The 20,645-nt window shown below is 41.8% G+C and overlaps 1 protein-coding gene across 1 annotated transcript in view; it reads left to right on the top strand.

The window, feature by feature from the left end:
• Positions 1-615: 615 nt before the first annotated feature.
• The window catches only part of TRIM36 (tripartite motif containing 36), a 55,194-nt gene continuing 35,164 nt past the window's right edge, over positions 616-20,645 (top strand). Inside the window, 2 exon segments of the mRNA XM_033111075.1 lie at positions 616-660; positions 10,249-10,410. Coding sequence (XP_032966966.1) covers positions 646-660; positions 10,249-10,410 — 177 coding nt within the window. The 5' untranslated portion in view covers positions 616-645.

The raw sequence follows: 20,645 nt of genomic DNA, 5'->3' as shown, positions 1-20,645 counted from the left end.
ATCGGTCATTTGTTTTCCCTCATTTACAAATAGTTTGTTTACATTTCTTACCCATTTGTCTATTGGGTTATTTGTTCTTTTCTTTTGATTTACAGGAGGTTCTTCATGTATTCTTAAATGTATCCTTTATCTGTTGTATATGTTGCAAATGTTTTTTTCCCAGTTTCATTTCTTTGAACTTTTGTATAGAGATTTTATACCGAGGTTTTCTCATCACCATTTGATTGGTCTATCCTTTCACTGCTGATTTCAAATGTCACCTTATTATTTAGAAAATAAATATAAATCACGTAAAACCTAATCATGAATTTTTGTCTAGATTTTCTACTGTTCTATTGATCTATTTTTCTACTTTTATACCACTTTTTCTAATTATGGCTTCATTTTTGTATTTGCTAGAATATTATTCTTTTATAAATTGTCCTGGGCATTCTTGTGCATTTCTCTTTTGAATTAATTTTAGAATTAAATTGACAAGTTCCTGGAAAATCCCTGAGAGTTTTATTGCAATTGTTTTGGATTCACAAGTTAATTGAAAGATTGAAGAAATTCATTGCTATCAGATTGTCTTACAAGATACACTAAAGAAGGTCTTCAGAATGAAAGGAAATGATTATAGATAGCAAGAAATGATGAGCACCGGAAATGATAAACTTGTGGGTAAATAAATATGTATATTCTCTCTCTCTCTCTCTCTCTCTCTCTCTCCCTCTCTCTCTCTCTCTCTCTATATATATATATATATATATATATATTTGACCTCCTTTATCCCTCCACCCCCCTTACCCTCTGGTAACCACTAAACTGTTGTCTGTGTCTGTGAGTTTTTGTTTCTTTGTCTTGTTCCTTTGTTGCTGTCAGTTTTATATCCCACGTATGAGTGAAATCATATGGTTCTTGGCTTTTTCTGTCTGACTTATTTCGCTTAGCATAATAATCTCAATGTCCATCTATGTTGTTACAAATGGCAGTATTTCATCTTATGGCAGAGTAGTATTCCATTGCGTATTTATACCACCTCTTCTTTATCCAATCATCTATCGCAGGACACTTTGGTTGATTCATGTCTTGGCCACCGTGAATAATGCTGTAATGAACATTGAAGTACGTATATCTTTACAGGTGAATGTTTTCAGATTTTTGGGGTAGATACCTAGGAGAGGGATTGCTGGGTCATATGGTAATTCTATTCTTAATTTTCTGAGGAAACTCCACACTGCCTTCCATAGCAGCTGCACCATTCTACATTCTCACCAACAGTTTATGAGAGTTCCTTTTTCTCCACAGCCTCTCCAACACTTGTTGTTATTGTCTTGTTGATGATAGCCTTCTAACAGGTATGAGGTGTTATTTCATTGTGGTTTTGATTTGCATTTCCCTAATAGCTAGTGAACTTGAGCATTTTTTCATATGTCTATTGGCCATTTGCTTGTCTTCTTGGAAGAAGTTTCTGTTAATGTCCTCTACCCATTTTTTAATTGATTGTTTGTCTTTTTGTTGCTGAGTTGTATGAATTCCTTCTATATTTTGGATATATCAGAGGCATTGTTTGCAAATATCTTCTACCATTCAGTTGGTTGCCTCTTTGTTTTGTTTATGGTTTATTTTGCTGTGCAGAAGTTTCTTAGTTTGATATAGTCCCATTCATTTATTTGAGCTTTTAATTCCCTTGCCTTTGAGGTCAAATTCATAAAATCCTCTTTGAACCCAAGGTCTGTAAGTTTAGTACCTATACTTTCTTCTATGCAGTTTGTTTCAGGTCTTATGTTTAGGTCTTTGATCCATTTTGAGTTAATTTTGGTACGTGGTAACAGATAGCAGTCCAGTTTCATTCTTTTCCACAGGGCTTTCCAATTTTCCCAGCACCATTTATTGAAGAGGCTTTCTTTTTTGTTTTTGGCTCCTTTATTGAAAATTATCTGTCCACATTTGGGTTTATTTCTGGGTTTTCAGTTCTATTGCATTGGTCTGCATGTCTGTTTTTCTGCCAGTACCATGCTGTTTTGATTATTGTTGCTCTGTAGTACAAGCTGAAGTCAGGGAGTGTTAATCCTTTTTGTTAAGATCGCTGTTGCTATTCGAGGTCTTTCGTGAGTCTAAACAAATCTGATGGGTTTTTGTTCTATTTCTTTAAAAAATGCCATTGGGATTTTGATGGGGATTGCCTTAAATCTGTATATTGCTTTGGGTAGTATGGCCATTTTAACTATGTTGATTCTTCCAAACTATGAATATGGAATGTCTTCCCATTTCTTTGTGTCTTCTTCAATTTCTTTTAAAAATATCTTATATTTTCAGTGTATAGGTCTTTCACATCCTTTGTTAAGTTTATTTCTAGGTGTTTTATTCTTTTTGTCACAATTGCAAAAATAATTGTTTTCTTATTTCTTTTTCTGAGATTTCATTATTAGTATATAGGAATGCAATGGATTTTTGTACATTGATTTTGTAGCCAGCAACTTTACTGTATTCGTTTATAGTTTCTAATAGTTTTTTGGTGGAGTCTTTAGGCTTTTCTATATGTAGCATCATGTCATCGGCAAAAAGTGACAATTTAACTTCTTCATTCCCAATTCAGATGCCTTTTAGTTCTTTTTCTTGCCTGATTGCTCTGGCTAGGACTTCCAATACTATGTTGAAAAGCATTGGTGATAGGGGACAGCCCTGTCTTGTCCCTGAATGTACAGCAAAAGGCTTCAGTTTTTCTCCATTAATTATGGTATTAGCTGAGGCTTTGTCATGTGTGGCCTTTATAATGTTAAGGTATTTTCCTTCCGTACGCAGTTTATTAAGTGTTTTAATCATAAGTGGATGTTGTATATCATATCTTGTCAAATGCTTTTTCTGCATCTATTGATATGATCATATGATTTTTATCTTTTATTTGGTTTATGTGGTGTATCATATTGATCTGTTTAACATATGTTGAACCATCCTTGTTCCCCTGGGATAAACCCCACTTGATCATGATATATAATCTTTTTAATACATTGTTGTATTCGATTTGCTAGAATTTTGTTTAGGAGTTTTGCATCTGTATTCATCAGAGATATTGGTCTGTAATTTTCTTTTTTTGTGTTATCCTTACCAGGTTTTGGTATCAGGTTATTGTTGGCCTCGTAAAATGAGTTAGGAAGTATTGACTCTTCTTCAATTTTTTGGGAGAATTGAGTAGCACAGGTATTAGAACCTCTTTGAATGTTTGGTAGAATTCACTTGTGAAACCATCTGGTTTTGGACTTTTGCTTTAGGGAAGATTTTGGATGACTAATTCCATCTCCTTACTGTTGATCAGTCTGTTTAGATTTTCCAGTTCTTCGTGATTCAGTCGAGGAAGGTTATATGTTTCTAAGAACTCGTCCATTTCTTCTAGGTTATTGAATTTGGTAGCATATGATCCTTTATAGTATTCTTGTATGATCCTTTGTATTTCTGTGTTACCTGTGGTAACTTCTCATTTTATTTGTGTCTTTTCACTTTTTATCTTAGAGAGTCTGGCCAAGGATTTGTCAATTTTATTAATCTTTTCAAAGAACCAGCTCTTTGTTGCATTAAATTTTTCTATTGTCTTTTTGTTCTCTATTTCATTTAGTTCTGCTCTGATTTTTATTATTTCCTTCCTTCTGCTGACTTTGGCTTTCATTTGTTCTTCTTTTTCTAGTTCTTTAGAGTATAATGTTAGGTTGTTTATCTGGGATTTTTCTTGTTTTTTGGGATAGGCCTGTGATGATATAAGTTTCCCTCTTATTACTGCTTTCATTGCATCCCAATAATTTTGATAGGATGTATTTTCATTCTCATTTGTTTCTATGTATCTTTTGATTGCTCCTCTTATTTCTTCTTTGACCCAGTCATTCTTTAAAAGCATATTGTTTAATCTTCACATATTTGTTTTACCTGCTTTCTTCTTTCAGCTGATATCCAATTTCAGAGCCTTTTGATCAGAGAATATGCTTGGTATGATTGCAATCTTCTTAAATTTGCTGAGGCTGGTTTTACGTCCCAACATATGGTCCATCCTTGAGAATGTTCCATGTACACTAGAAAAGAATGTATAGTTTAGTGTTCTAAGAAGAAGTGCTCTATAAATGTCAATTATGTCTATTTGGTCTAATGTTTGATTTAGGGCTGGCATTTCCTTTTCTTAATTTCTTTAAAAACATGCAATCTTTTGTTAAATTGTGTAAAGCAATAATTATAACACTGTATTGTTGAGTTTATAACATGTAAATGTAATATATATGACAATGGAGGGAGGAGAATTTGAACTATATTGTAAAGTTGCTATATTTTACCACAATTAAGTCAGTATTAATCTAAAGTAGGTTGTGATCAGTTAAGATTTATATCATTCCTAGAGTAACTATTAAGAAATAAAACTTTTGTTAAAAGTCAACAGAAGACTAGATGGGCGGGGGGATAGGGGTAAAGGGGAAGGTGAGGGGATTAGAAAACAGTCGGTAACCACAAGATGGCCACGGGGTTTTGAAAATTAATCTGGGGAACGTAATTTAGTGGTTACCAGAGGGTAAAGGGGTTGGGGGGTGGGAGATGAGGGTAAGGGGGATCAAATATATGGTGATGGAAGGAGAACTGACTCTGGGTGGTGAACACACAATGTAATTTATACATGATGTGACACAGAATTGTACACCTGAAATCTATGTAATTTTAATAACAATTGTCACCCCAATAAATTAAAAAAAAAAGTCAACAGAAGAATGAAATAGTTATACTAAGAAACATTGAACACAAAAGAAGACAGGAAAGAAAGAAAAGAGGAAGAACAGACATAAGACATAGAAAACCAACTTTACTAAACTGATATTCATGGAACACTGTACCCAACAGCAGAACACATATTCTTTTTAAGCAGAGGGAATATTACCCCCAAATAGATGATATTTTAAGCCAGGGTCAGTAACCTACAGCCCAAGGACCAGCCACCTAATTTTTTTAAACCATTTTTAAGTGTGCAATTCACTGGCATTAATTACATTAATAATGTTGTGCAACCATTATCTATACCCAAAACTTCTTCATCAGCCCCAACATAAACTCTGTACCCCTTAAACAATAACTCCCTATTCCCCCACCCTCCTATCCCTTGAATCTACTTTCTGTCCCAACAAATTTGCCTATTCTAGATATTTCATATAAGTAAAGTCATATAATAGTTATTCTTTTGTGTCAGGCTTATTTCACTTAACTTAATGTTTACAAGGTCCATCCATATTGTAACATATATCAGAAGTTCATTCCATTTTATACCTAATGATATTCCATTATATGTATATACTACATTTTGTTTATTCATTCATTTGTTGATCAACAGTTGGGTTTCTATCTTTTGGTTATTGTAAAAAACGCAGCAGTGAACATTCATGTACAATTCTGTTTGCTTCCCTATTTTAAGTTTTTTTAAGTCTATACCTAGAAATGGAATTGCTGGGTCATATGGTAATTTTATGTTTAACTTTTAAATGATCACTAAACTTTCCTACAAGTGGCTGCACCATTTTATATTCCCACCACCCATGTACAAGGGTTCCAATTTCTCCACATTGTCACCAACACTTATTTTCCATTTTGTTTTTTAAGTATAGCCATTCTAATAGATGTGAACTCATACCAATTGTAGTTTTGATTTTCATTTCCCTAATGACTAATGATGTTGAGCATCTTTTCACATACTTATTTAGTTGCTGTTTCTGTAAATAAATGTTTATTGGAACATAGCCTCACCTGTTTGCTTACCCATTGTTGATGGTTGCTTTCATCCTATAACAGCAGAGTTGTGTAGTCAAAATGAGTGTATGGCTGCAAGTGTAAGACGTTTACTATCTTACCTGGTAAGAAAAATTGTGCTGACTCCAATGTTAGACCATAAAAAAGCCTCAACATTATTTTAAAAACATTGAAATCATTCAAAGGATGGTCTTGTTCAAAACAGCATTATACTAGAAATCAAAACAAAGAAAAATGGAAACCCAAAATATTTAGAAATTTGGAATAACTTAGAAATTAAACAACATATTTCTAAATAACCCGTGTATCAAAGGAAAAAATCACCAGGAGAAATTTGAAAATATTTCTAAGTGAATAAAAACAAAAACACAGCATATCAAAGTTTATGGACTGTATTAAACCAATACTTAATGATTAAAGACAATGTTTCTCACCTATTATTGGGAATATGGCAAAAATGTCCATTTCTGTCACTTTTATTCAATATTGTACTGGAGGTTCTAACCAGAGCAATAAGGCAAGAAATATAAATTAAAGGCATATAAATTGCAAAGGAAAAATTAAAACTTTCTTTAGTTACAGATACAGATGGTCCCCAACTTACGATTTTTTGAGTTACGATGGTGTGAAAGCTTTCAGTAGAAACTGGACTTTGAATTTTGATCTTTTTCTGGGCTAACGATGTGTAGTATAATGACGGGCAGTGGCAGTGAACCACAGCCCCCCGTCAGCCCCCCGATCATGAGGGTAAACAACCCATACTCTACATTGTAGTATTATATGCATTTTCAACTTGTGATATTTTCAACTTACAATGGATTTCTCAGGACCTAACCCCATCATAAGTTGAGGTACATCTATAATATGATAAGGAATCAACAAATAAAATCTACTGCAATAAAATAAATTTTGCAACACTGTAAAATACAGCTCATTATGCAATTATTAGTCGTATTTCTATATACTAGCAATGAACAACTCAAAAATGAAATTAAGAAATCAATTTCATTCACAATAATAAAATACTTAGCAATACATTTAACAAAAGAAGTGCAATATATCTGACCACTAAATGCTATACAGCACAGCTAAGAGATTAAAGAAAAATCTCAATAAATGGAGAGCTATTCCAATGTTTTAAAACTGGATTATGAGATGGTTGCACAACTCCATAAATTAATGAAAATCACTAAATCACGCTTAAAATTGTTGGGTTTTATGGTATGTAAATCATGCCTCAATAAAGTTGTTTAAAAAAACTGATTTTTTAATGATCATTCTGGGTACAGATGCTATAGGATGCATTTGTGTTAGAAAGCTGCATTTTATGTTTGCACTTTTGAAATAAAAACTGTTGAAGTAAGTAGGAGGGTTTATTAAAACCAAGATCTTTTTAGGTTCCTTAGTCTAGTCTTTAATTCTTAAATTAAACTGCCAAACATTAATCATTATAGATTTCAACTTCTAAACCTTCACAAATGCAATTATTTATCTGTGTTCACAGTTTAAAAACAAGCTCAGAAAGTGTATTTTGTCAGTGTTACTTGTTAAAACTACTGTGTGTTATGTTGATTACCATTAGATGGAGAAAATAGAGTGTTGTGGATGAAAATGAAATCAAAAGCTGTGAATCAGGTTACAATTGTTTCAATAATTGGCATGGCAATAGAGCTCTCCATTAAATGGAAGTTGGAAAATAGCAGATTTTCCACAGCATGCAACCCTTTAATGTCGCTGTCCTCTCTGTGAAAAATTTATACATCACATAATCCTTCTATTAAACATCTTTCTCTCCGATGGGCAAATTCCCTGTGAAGCAGCATCTGTCATGTTAATTTCATGATTTTTAAAGAAATACGAATTAACTTTTTTCTTAATTTTGGCTCCTTTGGGGAATGAAATTTGACATTAATCTGTATGAGATTAAGTTTATTTTGTTCTTAGAAGAGAAATAATAGAGCAACTTTTGTTTGGTACCCGTTGACTGTCTGACCCCGTGTCTTTGAAGCCCACACATAGAATTTCAGGGGAAATTTTAAAGTGGTCTTCATTTCCTATGCGTGTCATCTTTGAAAGATCTTTATTGCTCCACAATGCTCTTCACATACTGACAACCATAAAGAAGGATACATGCCACCAGGCATTTAATTAATGCTTAGGACCCAGCCCAAATTCTAACTTCTGGGCAACGATCTGGACTCGGACAGTTCTACTCCCTGCGACTGCAGCAGCTGGTTCTAAGGCCCTTATCCCCACCTCCCATTGTGGTCTTGGCTAGAAATCCAGGCAACTGATAAGGATATTTTGCTTGGAATATTTTCTAATAGCAAGTGATCAGGTGGACAGACCTTTTATAATTGCAACTTTTTCAGGGCAAAGAGTGGCAGTTAGTGTTGACAGATGGCAAAGGGATCCTAGAAGTCTTAACATTAAGAGCAGGAAGAGTTAGATCACCATTTAGTTCAAAACCAGTCATTTTACAGAAGAGAAAAATGAAACTCAGGAAATTGAATGGACCTCCCAGGGGGGTGGGGGGCAGAAACAGTTTCCAATCTCTGTCTCACACCATATCCTTGATTTTTGTTTAGAGTGGCAATCAATGTTCCGAGAGTAAAATAACCACTTTCCCAGACTTCCTTGCAGTTAGGAGTGGACACGTGACCCAGTTCTCACAAGGGAGATGTAAGTGGAGGTCATTGGATGGGCTTTGGGAGAAAGTTTTTAGGGGAAACATTTGACTTGTAGGCCCCTTTGTCTATACTTTGCCTCTTTCCTACTTATAAAGCAGACATAAGATGAGTTGTTCAGCCCTAACACTGTAATTTTTATCAAGCGCTAGAAGCCATTCTGGGCATGAAAAACTTAGAGCAATACCTCTTTTGGGCAACCTGTCAAGTATTGCTGATACTATGAGGGAGGAATCTATTCAGGGATACTACTTTCTTTGAATTCTACTAGTTTTGCTCATTGTAGCAAAGAGCGTACACAAGGTTCTACCAAACTTGAGAAGGATAAGCTGCTTCTACGCAGGAAACATGATTGTCTTACTTCCTACTGAGCCCCAACAGTGAACACCCAGCACATTCATTTTTGCTTTGTGTTCTAATAGGCTATCAGCCCCCACCGCAGAGAGGAAAGCAACACATTGAAGAAGAGCTAAGGTCTGGTAGAACAGTCAAGGAGCCACATTATTGGAACTTTAAGAAGAGGTGTATAGGGAAAAAAAGAAAGAAATTGTTATATACTTTTGGACTTCTGGGCCAGAGAGGAGAAATTAGAAGAGGCAAACGAGAAAAACCCCTGTGTCATTAAGCCTGCAAACTCCTATGCTCCTGCAAATTAGGTCATTTCCACATTCCACCCTGCAACTGATGCTGAGTCCAGGGCAAACTCTGCCAACCTGCTTAAGGAAAGTGGTTCACTCTTGTAGGAAATCTTCTATTTGTGTCTAATGTAATTATTGCTTGTGGATTCTTTTAAAGAAAACCCCAAGCCCTGATTGTTTTCCATCGTTTCAAGAAAGATAAGACTGCTTAGAGCAAGTAATATACGAGCACTGACTTTGTTCAGCCAAGTTTTCAAGAGAAGCAAAGATTGTCAGGTATGAATGAATCAGGGAGAAGATTGAGAGGCCATATCAGCTGCATCCTCCTAGGGGAGCTGCTGTTTTAAAAAGTGTAAAATGTGAGAAACATGCGCTGAATGTTTAACTCAATGAAACGAGTAACTGGAAAGTGAGTGAATCTCTGAGAGTGTTTGTCTATAGGAACCTTGCTGGCAGGAATGCTTTTTTTTTTCCTTTCCAAATTAAGGGAAAGTTGAGAATCAAGAGGTATAGAGATACAATCGACCTTACACACTTAGAGTGTTTAAAATACAATCCTTGTATTTGTTCTCATCTCAGAAGCGCGGGGCTTGGTCTTTGTTACCTATTGGATTTCAGGAAGGCTGGCTTGAGATGCGCCGTTGCCATTTCCTGGGTCCTCACTTTTTTTTTTTTTTTTCCTTTCGGCGCTGGCAGCCAGATCCTTTGTTGTGCCTCTTCTGCATTCATTTTCTCTGCCCTCGCACCTCCAGCCAGTGTGATGGGGATTTTTCCTGGTCCTCGCGCTGAGAGCTCCGGACGGCCGCCTTTCCGGGCATCCGATAAAGCACTGCTTTAATCATCCAGTGGGTGTCTGGGCTGGGTCCACGCCACGCCGGGAGAGGCCTGGCTTTTGTGTCGGTGTTTGTTTCGGCAGCGATCCGACCCTGGCGGGAGGCGCGGGCCGCGACCCCCGAGGAGGCGGGGCCTCGGTGGCGGCTCCGCCTGGTGAGGATTTCACTGCCACTGCCGCCGCCGCCCTCGTTTGTTCCGTTACTTCTCCGGGCCCGGACCGCTTCACCCATCCAGAGCCGAGCACCCCGGTCGCGGCCGCCCAGGAGTCCTCTATGGCCTTCCACCCACCCAACCCCACTTTTTGCTTGTCTCCCCGCTTCCTCATTTTTCCTCGTTAACAGCATACTGGCGGAGCGCTTGGAAAAACTCAGACTAAAAACAGAAGGAACAAATTCGATGCATCCGTCTCGGTCCTCCGGAGTTTGAGAAGCGTCGTAACCATGTCTGAGTCGGGAGAGATTAGCGAATTTGCCTACATCATGGAATTGCTAGCCAGAGGCAAGGTAAGTGCTAAGGCGCGCGGTGCGGTGGCCTGGATCCCCATTTCGGGCACTACCTGGCCGGTATCTGTGGGCATCCCGGTCATTCCGGGGCGGGGCTGGGATTCCCGGGTCTACGCTCTCAGCCCGGGCATCCCAGCAGCTGCAGAATGCAAAATAGCCTTCTTTTCTTTATTGCGCGGCATCTCTGAAATGAACCACGGGGGATTTTCCGGCGTGTTTGGGGACAACCGGGCGGGGGCAGGGGGCTCCCGGGACCGTGAGAGGCGAGATCTCAGCGTGCGAAGATGGGGAGGAGGGCCGGGCGTTGGCCGAGGGGGCGCTCCTGGACGCACACAGGGGTGCCCAAGCGTGGCGACTTCGAGGGGGTGACTGCCTGTCCAGGCACGGAGCGCGGAAGGAGGGTCCGAACAGCGGGTGAACTGGACGGGAGGGCGGGATTAGCTTGAGCGTGAAGTCCGACGGTGTGTCTGGTAAACAGCACCCTTGATCGCCCCGCCTTGGCGTTTCCAGGTCCTTACTGGCTGGCCCAAGCCGGGAACGTTTCAAGCCACCTTCTTTTGGTGGGGAGGAGGAGATGCTCAGGAGCCGGATTTCAGTCCTGCTCCTGTCGGGGAGCCCTTTCCAAACCCAGGCTGGCGCTGTCGGAGGTGCCTAGCGACCACGCCCTCGGCCGGGCTGGGTGGCGCCGCGCCTGGGCAGAAAGCCTTGCGGGGAGGCTGGACCCCGCTGTGCGTGAAAGAAACTGCTCAGAGATGTTTGCAAGAGGGATGTGTCAGGAAATGCACAGGCCGCCGGGTGCTCCGTGCGTCGGGATTCGCAGGCGCGCAGAAAGCGAGAAACGGCGTCTGCCCTCTGCACCTGAAGTTTCGAGAAGAGGTGATGGCACAGAGGAGAAAAGTACCCCTGCGCGCCGTTCTCGGAAAGGAACAGTATGATTCTGCATGCCTGGAGTGAGCACCTGAAATTTCAGTCTCATACCTCACTCACCCCAACTCTGCGGATGTAGAGTATGGAGTGATTTTAGCTGCAGGCCACATAGTCCTGTGGCTTTCGGGGCTGGGGATCCGGTTTAATGCTCTCCCACACTAAAGCGTCCCAGGCAAGCCGTGCGCCTCCCTGAATGCTCTCTCCTGTTCTGCAAACACGGAATACACTCATTTGAAATAGAATAGTTCTTAACATTTTTAAGGCAGGGGCTGTGCTTCGGGCTGCCCCTAACAATTACAGCCCAAGACCGTAAGTACAAACGGAGGACCCTTGTTCCACTTGTCTTCCTACACCAGGGCTCCATCCTGCACTTCGAGGGGCGTCCCACAGTCAGGCCCGCACATCCAAGCTCCTTGTCCCCCCCCCCCAATAGCCTCCCTTTGGCCACCGCCCGGACCTAGAGTGCGTACCACAGCCCTCTCCTCCTTCAGGAGGACCGACCCTGGGGGGAGATGTCCAGAAGGAAGTGCTGTTTCAGAGCTGCGAAGAGGTGCGCAGCCACAGGACCAGAACCCGCCCCCCAAAAGCGCACAGCAGGACCCAGGGGCACTGCAGCTCGGACGCTGTGGGGGAAGGTGCAGGAGAGGGCGGAGGAGGAAGGAGGACGCCTTTTGTTGATTAATGGACCACTCTTGATAGGATGGGGAATAAGATGACTGAAGTGATTTTGGGCCTGTGGTACTCAGACATTCTTCAAAGTAAGCCAGCATTGTATTAGCTAGCTAATACTATCCTTCAAAAAGCCGGCAAAACTTTAAATTCTGAGAGCATAGTTCAGGGGTGGGACCCAGAGATCTGCATGTTGACACCCCAGGTAATTATGAAGCAGACCGGTAAATTATGAAGTAGGGCAGAACCATTAGTGAACCCTTCAAACTTCTTAAAATAAAGTAAAGGTAAATAAAAACAAACCTCTCAGAATTAGCAATGTGTTTACCACTATACAAAAACAAAATAACCTGGTTTCATCCACTGAACTTCCTTGCTTCACTCTTGACTAGGCACAGCTTCTTCGCTAGGCTTCAGTAATGAGGTCTGGAGCAAACACAGCATTCTCAGCTGACTTCCAAAGTCAGAGAGACTGGGCGTCCCTGTGGAATCTCTGAGGCTGGAAAACAGGCTCTCACAGTAAGAACTTGGGACAGTTCCGCCCTCTGTTCTTTTTTTTTTTTTTGGAGATGGTGGTGGTGGTGGTGGTGTGTGTCAGGGGTAGGCTTATAACCATTTCAACTGTCCACACTCCTCACCGCCCTCCCCCAACTCCATCTAAAACCCTCACTTTGTGCATGATTAATCAGGATTGGAACACTGAATCTCTCTCTTGAGTATTAGCCACAGAGAGTAGAACTTTGAGATTTACTTGTTTTATTTTCCTCTGAGGAGTTTAGGTTCCATTTTGCTGAGTTAAAGGGGAGCAGAGAGCCATTGTCTTCTTGCCCCCTTCTTCTGCCTTCCCTTCCTTCAAAGTTGAGACCAGTGGGTTGACCATCACCATACTTTCTTTCACTTTTCTCTGATGGCTTGAAAATTTTACGAAATTAATACACGGTTTTGCAAAAATACTCATCCTTTCCAGAAAGTTTTACAGAGTAAAAGGTGGAACTTCACTCCAATCCTCTACCTTCTTCTGTAGCAGCAGTTTGCTGTCTGTCTCTTCTAAATTAAATTAGCTTATTGTGTGTTCTCTGAATGTGGGAGGTGAGCCTTTCATTTCAGGGAAACCTAAAACCCACATGACAAACCTGATCAGGTTATTTCCCTCTATTATCATGATTACTTTAATATTTAACGTACACAGTGATCTCTACCAATGTGGTCTTTCTGCTCATGAAACAATACCCTGTAAGTATAGTTAATACCTACAATAATTCTCAAGAGGTTTAAAAAAATCAATGTAAATGGACTTCCTTATATTTCACTATCAGAGAAATTAGTACGATTTCTGGAAGCTGCTTTTTGTTCCTGTTTCTTTTGTAACTTGTCTCTTTGGGCTAAAAGAGAGCTTTCCAAGTCTGTGATCAATATCTAGGATTCAAAGCAGTATTTTCAAACTGTTCTGGTCTCTAGAAAGATTTGCCTCATTACCTTTTTTTTTATCATCTTCGTACACATCTTCCCTTTACATCATCATGCACTCTTCTGGAACCATATAATGAAGATTCGATGACAACAAACATAGAAGAATTTAAATTTAGTATACCTCATATATTTAGAATATTTAACATATTTATATTTATGTATAAATGGGCAGAAAGTACTTCTTGTTTCTCATCATTCAACAGTAATTGCTGTTCAGGCACTTCCAAAGAGTACAATAGTTTGAGCAAAATAATAGAGGCTTTGGAAGACCTACATTTAATTTTGTTAGAGAAACAGGCAATGATTCCATTGGTAAATTATTACTTTTAACTTTAAACAACTTTTAGGCACAAAAATTTCAAGAACGTTTGTAAACACAATTTAAACAAGAAGATGCTTGTACTCTGAGGAATTAGGTTTAGAAAATCCTCAAATCTACACTAATTCAGTCTTAAACTTCTTCTGGGACCAAAACCAAAATACCACCAAATGATCTGTTTTAGAAGGCTCAATAGATAGTAGCTCACACAACTGATATCTAAACTGGGTGATAATACTAAGGTGTCCACTTCAAAGTATTCTTTTAAATATATATATATATATATTTCTTTTAAATATACATATATAAATATATACATATATTTATATACATATAAATATATACATATAAATAAATATACATATATATATATAGGTTTCTTTTTTAGTCTTGGGATTGGGTGAAATGTATTAGGCAAACAGAAGATTTAGACTTTAGCAATGTCACTTGAAAATAATTTCATAAATATCGTTATAATTTTCCTCTGATATTTTTTACTACATTGTTCAAAAGATAATTTGAAGAAAAGTTCCCCTTAAACTATTTTGTAAAAGAATGTTAAAATCAGATTTTTTATGAAGTTGGAAATACCATGTTTTATACTTACCTGTGAGCAGTGCAATAGGGACACAAGTGAGACCAGGTTTGAATCTTGGTTCTTTGGTATCTTATCGTGTGACCTTGAGGGTATTATGTAATCTGTGGGTGGAGGTGGGGAGGGGTTGTGATTATTATATGTTCCCTCAGAAGGGAATTATACCTATTTCCCAGGGTTATTGCAAGGCTTAAATGAATATTTTTATGCAAAGTTTCCGATTATTGGCACATAGTAGGCCCTCAGTAAATGAAAGCTATTACATCTAGCTACTATGACAAGATTGGGTCTTGAGACACTTTATATTCAAACTGTGGTCATTAACAAGTGGAGGTAGAGTTGCCAGATAAAATACAGGATGTAGGGTTAAATTTGAATTTCAGATAAACAACAGTTTTTTTTTTTTTTTTTTTTTTTTTTTTTTAGCATAACTATGTCCCCTTCAATATCTGGGACTTGCTTATTTACAAAAAAATTGCATTATGTATTTGAAAATCCAATTTAACAGGGTGTCTATCCTGTTTTTATTTGCTAAACCTATGATGCCTAAATGTAGGAATAATAAAAATATGGTCAAAGGGGACCTGCTAACAATCTCTCAATATTACCAGTGTTGTTCACCTCATGGTGGTCAAGACACCCCTTTGCCCACCAGTATACTTCTGCCATTACTGGGAAAACGTCTGCCAGAGCAGCACTGTGTTCCTTTCATCAAATTTCAAATTGTTGGTCTGGTGCTATCAGTTAGTAGATAAATGCCCACTGGATTTTCTCTTAAAACAAAGAAACAAAGCTGAAATGGATGGGGAGATAAGGCTTTCAAGACCTCAAACATTAGTGTACGAAATGAGTGTGTGTAATCATGTTAGACTGAATGGTAAGACTCTAAATGCTAAAGGAGTTCAGAGTAAGGGGAGCTAATCAATGAAAACTAGACTAATGAGGAAAGAGGCTGTAGATCTGTAGCTTGAAACTCGAGTAGGATTTGGCTAGGAAATGGAAATCTGAACTTCCTGGCTTACTGGACTCCCTCCCCTGAGGTTGTTCCCATAGAAACACTTTATGACAGGTGAGCCTGGTCCCTCTAAGGCTTGGGTCAATAACTGATAAATGCCATTTATTGTCTCTTCACCTGTAACCTCCTGATACCAAGCTGTGTAGATAGTGCATGTGCCAATTGCTGTGAAATCCTGTGATTCACTCCATTTGCCATCTTCCTTATTTCCCCTAAATCCAGGGCTCTCTGAATTTTGCACCTAGGTTATTCAATGACTAGGGGTTCCCATCAGGAGACAAGGTTTAGGAGGATGTGGCCATATCACCTTCTTCTTCAGGAAGTACTAACAGAACTTCCTGGCTGTTTGATCTCAGACCAAACAGATTAAGAGCCAGTGGTGCCTCACGTCGCTGACTGAATTATGCACCAGGAATTTAATCTCTTGTTGGGTATTAGGAATCAGGATGGAAAGAGACTAGGTCAGTTTAGTGAGTAGGGCATAACCTAAAGGGTAACGGATTTATATTTTAAATGTCGGGTAATGAATATTTATTGAGCCTTAGTTTTACCAAACCAGGATGGTGTGTGTGTGTGTGTGTGTGTGTGTGTGTGTGTGTGTGTGTTGGGGAAGTGGTGGTTGTTTAGCAGGTCAAATAGGAGAAAATTGACATCTTTCCCTGACCTTTTGGACTTCATACAGCAGATAGATGTGACGTAGCTCATGCCCCTGGGATAGAAGAGCAATTAAGCAATACCAACAAGCAGGACATACCATAATGAGTAAATATGTACATAAAGTGAATAAGTACATAAAGAATACTGAAGATCTGTGGACTTGGGGCGTGACAGGCATGGAATAAGCTTCCTTGTGTTGAATTTTGACCCATATTTTAAAAGAAACTATTGGAAGAGGAGGTGCTAGGTAAATCCAAACGAAGGAGAGGTAGGCACCAAGGGATAGCATATGCAATGTAAATCGGAGGAATAATGATTTCAAAAACAAAACAATACAGATCTTTCATGTCTTTGGAACTTAACCAGCCTTTAAAAACTTCCCAGTGTCTACAGAAAGGAAGCATGGTGTTACAGGCCCTCCAAACTATAGTAGACTCATTTTGTGGTATTGCAGTTTACCTCCTTGGCCCCCAGCACACAAACATCCATATGCATTCACATGCACATATATCCCCTCCCGATTATACTCCTACACAAAGTTGCTTGAGGTCCAGGACCTTAGCTTATTTTGTCCCTGTGCAAATGAGCTATAAGGACAGCAACTTACACATATGGAAAGGCATTTGTTAATTCCTAATCGGTAGGCTTGGTAATGTTGGCCTGGGAAAAGGAGGCTGACCAGAGGTGCAAGGGGAAGGAGAGAAAAGGATTTACAGCCTCCCTGCCCCCCCACCCCACAGGATTTTAACTTGAGGAATTGGGAAGGATCTTGGTATCTTCGTAACTGGAAGGCTGGAATGTACGGATGTTGAGAGAAATGGATGAGATGACACAAAGCGTGGCAGCCAAAGTGGGTAGAAATGACTAAGGAAGTGGGAGAATGATAGTTTAGGATGGTGGTTTTATATTTGCTATCTTCTTTCCAATATTCCTCCTCCCCTTCTTTGCTTTTAAAAGTTTATGGATTAAATTACATTAAAAAGTTTCTAGAAGTAAAACATACTGTAAAGTTCAAACAATATAATACAATGTAACTGAAAAGTGTCTGCCATACTGGACTGTATTAATATTTTTGTGCTCTATTTCAGAGACTTATTTTTATTTACTTATTTGCCCATAGAAGCACATATGCTGTCTTATCTTTTTTGCCAGTGGCAACATACAGAATCCAAAAAAAAAAAAAATTTTGTACTTTTTTTAATCACTACATTTTAGAAATCGTTTCTCATCAGTACATTCACTTTAACTGCTGTATAGTATTCCATGGTATGGATGTACATTATGGGTGATAGAAATTTAGTTTTTATAAATAAGGTATCAATTAAAATCATTGTCCACATGTTTTTGTGCACACATAAGGAAATCTTTCAGTGGGAACATTTTTAGTAGAATTGCTGAGTCAAGGTATAAGCATGTACAATTTTTAATAACTCTTGCAAAATTTCCCTTCAAATAAGCTATACCACTCTATACTATCACAAAAAAGTTTGGAAGTGCCTAGTTCCCCACATTCTTGCCAAGTGTATTAACATAATTTCTGAACTTGGAGAGAATCAGGTGGAAAATGATAGCTCATTGAAGTTTGATTTGCGTAACGGAAGGGCTTCCGAATTTATTTTCAGCCAAATATTGTCATTATACATGTTTTATGTTTATTCGTGTTAATGAGCCTTCTAATCTCTTTTACTCTGCTAACTAGTTAGTTTTGGACCAAAGCGCTATTTAAGTGTGCTGATAAGAGATTACAGCTAGAGGGGAATTATTTAACCCAAGACCAGTGTTAAAAACAAACTGATTTACGGTATAATGCTTTTTAATGGTTGAACTTTTAAAAATCTATATGGGAACATGGTGTAGTACATGTTATAGGTAACTAAATGACACAGGCATTCGTTATTTTCCTCATTTGCCTCCTGATTAGGATGCTTCAAATCTGTGGGAAGAAGGCAGGCTCAACTCCAGCACGTGGGGCACGGGAACAGGCATTACATCTTGACCACAAAGGTCCAGTCGTTAGCTGGCAAGGCATTCATCCTCTCTGCACCTCATCTGTAAATTGAGGGGTTTACATTAAAGACCATTGCTATGGTCCCTTGCTGTTCTTAATTCTACACTGCTACATCGTTATTTAATTGCTAGGCTGGAGAAGAAGCTACCACTGTTGGCAGTGCTGTGCGAAGACAACAGACCTTTCCACAGCGAGAGGCATCTCCCAAATAGGAAATAAAAGTAGGAAGCATTTCAAAACCTAAACGGGATACCGCGCGCTACAGCTCTGTAGTCTCTTCCCCTAGTTGTTTAGAGCGCCCTTTTCTTCAGTCTGTATGTAAGGATGAAATTATTTAGCCGGGAAGGCGGTGGCATGATCTCGTAAATTACGACTTCCAACAATTCCAGGTTAATTTGTTTTCCGTTTGCTTTGAAAATAAGATAGAAGAAACGCGCTTGAGCATTGGCAGGTGAATTTCACGCTGCTAGTTCCGGAGCTGTCCGAAGCCTGCTTTAACTAACACTCGGCGGGCGCCTACCACGCGGGTGCGTGGGTGCCGGAGCAGCTCCTGACCAGATGTCCCCACTTCCCCGCGCCCTCTGTCCCCTGGAGGGTGTGGGGGGGTAGGGGGCGCAGGGGCGGGGAACCGCAGAGCAGCTGCGGGGGCGGAGCAGGGCGCAGACCCCAAGCGGGGCAGGTGTTCCCTTGCCGCCATCTGTTGAATTGAAATCCTGTCCAGCAGCCGGGAGAGCGACCCCAACTCTGCGGCCTGTCGCCGCGCCACTTGGCAAGAACGTGTCGTGTCGTGCGTGACAGCGCCACGCCCTGGTGTATAAAAGCAGAAGCAGAAATTGGACGATGAGTGGTTGGCGACTAGTCAGGGACTGTTAAGTTCACCGTACGAGTCGGGCAGGAAGAGAAGGAGAGCCGGGTGGGGACAGGGACCCACTAGGGGAGACCTCGGTCCTGGCAGGAGTGGGGTAGGCGGGATCTCGTCCTGGTCGCTTCCTCAGCGTGGCTCTGCGGTGCTCCGTGCGACGGCACAGGGAAGGCTGTCCGAGCCCGCCCGCAGTCCCGCCGCCGGCTCTAGAGTCATTAGGAAATGGGACTTGTCTGTGATGCTTGGCACGGCGCTTTACCAAAGATTAGGGAAAGCACAATGAAAGCATAGGGAGCCGCCCGGGCCCGAGGCCAGGGCTGCAGTGGGTCGCAGCGCTGCAGGAGGGCTCCACCTCTGTCCCTCCGCGGCGCAGCCCGCAGCCTCCGCCACCCCCTCACTTCCGACCACGGCTGCAACCCGGGTGGGAGTGAGGGGCGAGAGGGGCGGGGCAGAGGCGGTGGCGGAGGGAGCTGGGACCCCACCGCGCGCCACACCCCCGTCCTGCTGCTGGGTCGCCGAGTCTCCCAGCTTCCCGCAGTCCCGCCTCCTTTGTGCGGTGGGCGCTGTTGCCCGGGCGACGGCGCCGCCCCTCCCGGCCCCGCCCCCGCCCCGCCCCGGCCCCGCCCCTCCACCGCGCCCGCGTCCGCCCGCCCAGCCGCAGTCCCCAAGAGCCGCCGCCGCAGCCGGCTGCGGGGCGGGATTCCGTGGCCATCGCAGGGAGCTCAGCTCGGCTCTCCGCGCCTGTGCTGTCGCCCGCCCCGGCCTACGCGCCGCGTCGGTCCGCCGGCCGGGTCTGGCTGACCAGCTCGCCCTCCGGCTCCGAGTCGAGGCTCTCCGGCCGCCTCAGGGACCCGCCCACCAGCCCCTGCCCGGCGCCCGTCTGCCTGTTTGGACCCTGCTGTGGATGACACCTGGCAGAAGGCTACCATGGAGGGGGATGGTTCCGACTCGCTGGTGAGTCGGGGACAGGGGCAGGCGGCTTCCTTATGTCACGATGGCGGCGCGCCGGGGCCCCTGGGTCTCTCTTCCCTCCGCGGTGAGCCGGGAGGGAGCCACTGCTGCGGAGGCGCAAGGGCTGCTGTGTGGTGGCCCCGCTTCCTCTTCGCCGCCCCGGGCCGGGTTCCGCAACCCGGTGCGCCTCATCCCTACCACTCGGTGGGTCGGAGTAGGGGTCACCTGGGCCCGGAAGAGGGCACCACTCGGGTGCGGTCATCGCCCACCTGCGCACCTCGGAGAGTCCGGGCGGGGCACTTTAATGGAGTTCAGGGCTGGAGAATTAATTCCCTTTAGGGAGTCAGGTGCCCGTCGTGTCTCTGGGCGCGTGTCCCGCCGTCCTTTGTCTGGGAGCGCTCGAGTCCCGCTCGGGACCCCCGCGGGCTCCGCCAGACTCGGCCCGCGGTCACCGCGAGCAAGGCTCCTCCCCGGCTGTGCCTGCTCTCCGGAGGCGGCCTGGCTTTGGCAGCTGTCGGACTACAAGTGGTTTTGTTTGAAGGGGTCGAGTATGCAAACTTGTTAGTTTCCCGTGGAATCTCATTTATTTTGAAACAGCTTAATTGTGGGAACCCCCACCTCACATTTCTCTTAATCAGATGATTTCCCCCTCAATGAATGTAACATGACCACGAATTTTTCTTTTGGGTAAGGATTACTTTACATCCATCCATTAAAAAACGTAACGACTCACTTCAATTTTAATTTTCTGTGTATTTCTAG

Source organism: Rhinolophus ferrumequinum, chromosome 7 (genome assembly GCF_004115265.2).
Source record: "Rhinolophus ferrumequinum isolate MPI-CBG mRhiFer1 chromosome 7, mRhiFer1_v1.p, whole genome shotgun sequence".
Taxonomy (NCBI): Eukaryota; Metazoa; Chordata; class Mammalia; order Chiroptera; family Rhinolophidae; genus Rhinolophus; species Rhinolophus ferrumequinum.
Note: the sequence above shows the minus strand (reverse complement) of the source record. Positions and strands in the feature narration are given on the sequence as shown.